We start from the raw sequence: 5,788 nt of genomic DNA, 5'->3' as shown, positions 1-5,788 counted from the left end.
CCAGGGGAGGTTGGTTTGGGCTCTGAGCACCCTGCTCTAGCTGCAGATGTCCCTGCTCCCTGCAGGGGGTGGGACTGGGTGACCTTAAAAGGTCCCTTTCCAACCCAAACCAGGCTGTGATCCCATGAGGATTCTCTCTGGGAGGACCTTGTCCTCTGGGAGGAGGGGGAGGTCGGTCTCTCCACGGGCAGGAGCAGGCTGCTCATCCTTTGGGACTCCCACGTCTGTGAGTTGGTGCTTTTGTTTTGCACTCCAGAGTCTGGTTCAACGCTTCAGCCAGACGTTGCTGCTCGATACAGCTGGTGCTGTTCTGGCCACTGCCACCAACTGGGATGAAATTGAAATCCAGGAGGAGACAGAGTCTGGGAGCAGCGTGACATCGAAGATCCGGCTGCCCGTGCAGGTATGAGAAACATCCTCTCAGCTATCCCAGAGAAAGGGTGGCAGGAGAAGGAGCTGGTTTCCAAAGCTGCTGCTTTTTCAGGGGTGCTGACCTGCTTTGGAGTTCCTGGTGGTATGAGCTGAGGGCAAACACTCACAGAATCCCAGCAGGGTGGTGAGAAGGGACCTCTGGAGATCATCTCCTCCAACCCCCCTGCTCCAGCAGCTCACCCACAGCAGGGTGCCCAGGGGCACATCCAGGGGGGTTTGAGATCTCTGCAGAGCAGGAGACTCCACAGCCTCTCTGGGCAGCTGCTCCAGGCTCTGCCACCCTCACACCAAAGAAGTTTCTCCACATAGAAAGCACTCTCCCCTGCTTGTTTGTGCTCTGAGCTACTTGCCTTCTAAGAGAGGTCAGAGGAAGGACATTAGATGGTTGTTGCTGTGTATTCCAATCAATAAGATTAGCTCAGATCCTCTATAAACCAAGCCAGAGAAGGACTTAGGCCTTTTTTATACACAGAGCCCCCTGGGAGAGAGATCTCCTAGGAATTGGTTGCACTGGAGGAGGGTGGGACTGTGCAGAGCCTCAGAGAACTGAGCCCTGGGACTGCCCGTGGGCGTGGTGGTGGCAATCGCAGGGCAGGAGGGGAGGGGGAGCCAGGCCCAGAGGGAGATCTGTGTTTGCACAGGGTGGGAGGGTTGGACAGGGTGATAAGCTCCTGTGGTGAACCTTTATCAAGTGAGTTTTGTTGACTCTGAAGGCAAAGGGAGTCATGTGAGAGCTCAGGAGAGCTGGGGGGGGGCCAGCAGAAGAGCGAGGGAGAAATAAGTGGTCAAAGCAGGATCAGGGGTGGCAGAAGAGGCACCACAGGAGTGTAGTTCTGACTACACTCAGGTGAAGCCTTGTGGTAAAAGTGCTCAGGGGACTCTGAGGGCTGCTGAAACCAAAATTCAGTTGTGTCAGTAAATAAATAACCTGTGAGATAGCTGAGCCCAGGCTGTGGGGGGGCAGGTTGGGCTCTGCAGCAGAGTTTTGTGGTTGCTGAGGAAGTTGGAAGCTCACACCACGAGAACTGAAGGGATGTTGTGCCCCTGATAAAGCTCAGCGTGGCTCACAGGCCACAAAAACCAACCCTGTTCTCTTCCACAGCCATCCTGGCACGTCCAGGGCCTCCTCTTCAGCCTGTGCCAAGAGGTGAACAGGGTCGGTGGTCACACCCTTCCCAAAGTCACCTTGCAGGAGCTGCTGAGGACCTGCCTGGCAGAAGTGCTCACTGCCTATGAGAAGCTGGTGGAGGAGAAGCAGGAGAAGGTGTGTGAACAGGATCAGCCCTGGCTCCAGCTGCTGTGGGATGGGAGGGTCTCAGGGCACACGGTGATGCTGTCCCCTGGAACACAAAATTTCTGCCCTGAGAGAGCTGGAAACTCCCAGACATGAGGCAGAAGATTTGGCAGCAGGCTGCATGCTCAGAGCAGCTCAGTCAGGGTGGGTGTTTCTTGGTGCTGGTGTTTTTAGACATTTCCCCTCTTCCTGACTGTCCTGTTTGCAGAAAGCAGGCAGCTTCCCCATGACCCAGAACAGAGCTCTGCAGTTACTCTACGATCTGAGGTACCTGAGCATCATCCTGACAGCAAAGAACGAGGAGGCAAAAGCCAGCAGGATCAAGCATGACTCCAGGTGCTGTGCAGTTCTGGGGTTCAGATACCAGCAGTGCTTTGGGGGGGGCCCTGGAATGGTTTAAGCCAAGAGACTTCCTGGCTGTGGGAGCTGTGGTGCCTCTGGGCCTCAGGGGAGAGGGGCAGCGTGGGCTCTAAGTGCTGTGATATCTCCACTGAGACTAAGCTCACACTCAAAACATCCAAGGAGGGGTGGGATTTTGTGGCTGAGAGCTCGGAGGCAGCGAGGAATAGCTGGAAACCCTTCAGGCAGCTGCTGTTCTGCTCAGTCACCTCTCAGGGGTTGTTTCAGAGGGGCCAGTGAAAGCACTAGGATGAAAGGGTAGGATGTAACCCCTGACAGGCCTCTGCTGCTCTGCTTTAGGCTGGAGAAGGTGACTGATTTCCTGGAGGGCCACATCGACCCCTTTGACTTGGATGTTTTCACCCCACACTTGAACAGCCACCTGAATCGCCTGGTTCAGCGAACCTCTGTAAGGGGAAAGGGGAGGGATGGGGCAGGAAAACCCTTTTGGCAGGGCAGCTAAGGGGGTTTTATAGACTGCTCAGTGCCTAAAGATAACTCCTGGCACTTCCCTGGCAACGGGAAGAGTATTTCATGCCAGCTGAAGATAAGAGGAGCTGGCTGAGCCGGCTGCCCGGCGCATCATCGTGCGTGGAGCTGGCTGAACTTTATTTAACAGGATTCACCAGCTCCTGTGCAGCTCTAATTGGGGTAAGTGGTGCTGAAACAAACCTAGGACTCCACCACGGTACTAACGAGCAGCGCCAATTAAACCCCAGAGTTAGAGGGGGGGAAGGGAGACACCTCAGAGTTCAACCCAAGCCCAGGCGTCGCGCCAGCAGACTCACCAGCGATGCGTGGGCAGCTCTGCAGCTGCCCCCAGGCACGAGCAGCTCCTTCCTTGGTGCCTTTCCAGGTTCTCTTCGGCTTGCTGACGGGCACAGAGAACCAGTACACGAGCAGGAGCGGTGCTCTGAGCTCCCAGGAGCTCCACAACATCCTGCCCTTAGCATCCAGCCAGATCAGGTGAGGTGCTGGGCTCCTCCGGGTCTTCTGGCCTCTCTCTCCCTTGGGCAGCAGGTCTGGAATTGCTGCTTCTCTGGTTGGTTTTTTTTTTTCCTCTTCCATCTCTACAGATTTGGGCTTCTGCCTCTGAGCATGTCGAGCTCCAGAAAGAGCAAGTCTGCTGCCAGGGGTGCAGAAAGAGTTCAGGTTGGTAAAAAACAACCTGTGGGCACTGGGCTCGTTCTCCCACCCCCCTTAGAGCTTTGTGGGGAAAGAAGAAAGTAGCCAAAAGAGTTAATATTTAACCTGGGTTTTATTTTTGGTAAAATGAAAGCACAGCAGGAGATGGATGGTTTGGATTTTCCCCTTCACCCTCCAAAAATAAACCCACCCACGATGGCCCCCCTGTGGTTTTGGGCCCTCTGTGTTGAAACACAGGCAATAACCACCATGAAAACACAGTGAAGTTCACAGAGGAGGCATTTTGAGGTCAAAATGAGACAATTCCTTTAAAGGGGGTTGCAAGGAACACTGAAGGACACCAGCTAATTCTGTGAACTCCTTTCCAGTGGGATGCTGACCTCTGACTCCCGCCGGAGCCTGGTTTGGGTATTTAAAGCTGTGTGAGCAGAGTGTCTTGCTTCTCTTGCAAAGGCTCTGTGCTGTCCTCTTGAGTTTTATCAGCAGCCAGCCAGCGTGTTGCTGCCTTTCCCCCCAGTTGAAAAGTGTCTGCTTAGATGGAGTTGTCTGTGCTGAGGGCTGGGAGAGCCAAGGGACACCTCGCTGTGACAGGAAGTTGGCATGAGTCACGTTTCCTTTAGCTGTTAGCCACCCAAGAATTCATCTGTGGTGACAAATTTCCAGCTGGGCCAGAAGAGCAAAGCTCTGGTTTGAGCAGAGTTACTCGAGGTGCTGGTGTTGGCTCTGCAGCTCTCGTGCTGTGTTCCTTCAGAAGCACCCAGGGCCAGCTGTAGCACGAGGGTGGTTTGAAAGCCTCATGCTAAAGGTGTTCCTTACCTCTCCCACCTCAGCTCCAGTAGAGTGTAGAAGTGTGTGGTGATGTCTGGCTTGCTCCTCCCACTGCCCTCGCCTGCTGTGGTGGCCACACTCCTCAGAATCCTCAAGAGATGCTTGCTCCTTTTCTGCTAGAACAGTTCTGGAGAGGTTAAAAAGTCTGTGAGTTACTCCAGAACAGCTCTCTGCAAGGACTGCAGCTCTCAGAGCAACAGCCCCTTCCCTGCAGTTCAGAATAAGGGAGGGGGTGGTTGTTTTTGGAGCATTAAATGACATCTGAAGGGTTACCTGTTGCTACCAGCAGCAAGGTTCTGCCCCTCAGAGCATCCTCTGCCTGTCGCTAACCCCCAGGAGTGACACCAGTTGTGGTTTAAGCTCAAGTCCACCTGTTCTGCTGCACTCTACACCTGTAGCTGAGGGTATGGAGTCCATCAGGGCTCTGCTGTCACTTCCTGATGCTTTTTTGTTTTGAACAACAGGTTGCAGCTCCCACACTCACACGAGCAGAGGACGAGGCGTCGCGCCCTGGCTCCCTGTTCAGGCAGCTTGTCACTGAGGAGGAGGACACTGCTGCCCCTTCTCTCTTCAAGCTGGGGTGGCTTTCAGGCATGACCAAGTGATGCAGTGAAAAATAAAGAGCTGCTCTGAGTCCTCATCTTCCCACGAGGTCGCTCTCTCCCCACGGCAGGTCCGTGCTCCTGGGACAGAGGTGGAGCTGCTCCTTCACCTCCTGTTCTTTAGGAACTGCTCACCTTAAAAGTCAAATTCAAAGCAAAAACAAAACAACCTCCACACTGTAACAGAAAAGAGAACATTCCACAGCTAGGAGCAGGCCCTGGAGTGGGATCAAACCCTTCCCCAAGCACCACGACCCTGCTGTGGGTGAGCCCAGCGGGCACCTGATGGTTTCAGCTGCAGCTGCCTGAACTTTCCTGGTTCTTGTTTCACATTTTTTCAGCCAAGATCAAGTGAGATAAAAGCTCAGGGCACAGCAAATGGAGGGGAAAGTTCATTTGCAGCTAGGACAGCCCAATGGGACTCCCAGCACCTTTTCCTGTTGGGCTGTTAACTCTAAATGCTCCCAAAAAATTCTATTGCCAAATACTTTTTTTTTTTACTAGTTTATTGAAATTAAAAAAAAAAAAACTTATAAAACTGAAGAGGAACGTTAAAGAGAACTTTACATAAAGCAACAAATTGCTAACAGATTAGGCAGCTGATTGGAACTGGACGTTTTTGCAACCCTCTAAGACAGATGTGGACTCCTCCAAGTCTCCTCACGACAGGTACTTTAGAACCACCCCAAAAAAAACAAAAAAGAATCCTATAAAAATTGCTTCAAAGCCCCTTTTGCATTGCCATAGTGCAGCAAACCACAAAGTAAACAATTTTTCCTGTTAACCTGTTCTTTCAAATATAGACTTAAAAGGTAACAGGCTTTCTGTGCAATTCAATTTAACAAACTTTTTTTAGGTTGAAATAGGAAAATCTACAGAGCTGTCCCTCACGGAGGGGGGGGGGGGGGGGGGGGAGGGGGATGTGTCTGGTGGTCCATCATGTGGGGAGCCGTCCCCGGCTCTGTAGGCTGTGGAAATGTGCCTCTTTCAGGATCTGGTTGATGTAGAAATAAGGCCCTTGGCTGAGAGCCGACTGCTCGTGGAAGGAGACGGGGCTGGAACCCGGCACGGCGGGGCCGGGGCCGTT

The 5,788-nt window shown here is 53.1% G+C and overlaps 1 protein-coding gene across 1 annotated transcript in view; it reads left to right on the top strand.

The window, feature by feature from the left end:
- The window catches only part of COG1 (component of oligomeric golgi complex 1), a gene marked incomplete at its 5' end in the record, with an annotated part of 8,301 nt that extends 3,572 nt beyond the window's left edge, over positions 1 to 4,729 (top strand). The window contains 7 exons of the mRNA XM_008935068.1: positions 257 to 403; positions 1,535 to 1,696; positions 1,935 to 2,062; positions 2,426 to 2,534; positions 2,982 to 3,091; positions 3,202 to 3,277; positions 4,564 to 4,729. Coding sequence (XP_008933316.1) covers positions 257 to 403; positions 1,535 to 1,696; positions 1,935 to 2,062; positions 2,426 to 2,534; positions 2,982 to 3,091; positions 3,202 to 3,277; positions 4,564 to 4,704 — 873 coding nt within the window. The remainder of the gene's footprint in view (positions 1 to 256; positions 404 to 1,534; positions 1,697 to 1,934; positions 2,063 to 2,425; positions 2,535 to 2,981; positions 3,092 to 3,201; positions 3,278 to 4,563) is intronic.
- Between the last annotated feature and the right edge of the window lie 1,059 nt (positions 4,730 to 5,788).

Source organism: Merops nubicus, unplaced genomic scaffold (assembly GCF_000691845.1).
Source record: "Merops nubicus isolate BGI_N331 unplaced genomic scaffold, ASM69184v1 scaffold32502, whole genome shotgun sequence".
Lineage (NCBI taxonomy): Eukaryota > Metazoa > Chordata > Aves > Coraciiformes > Meropidae > Merops > Merops nubicus.
This window is presented reverse-complemented; position numbering and strand designations above follow the sequence as displayed.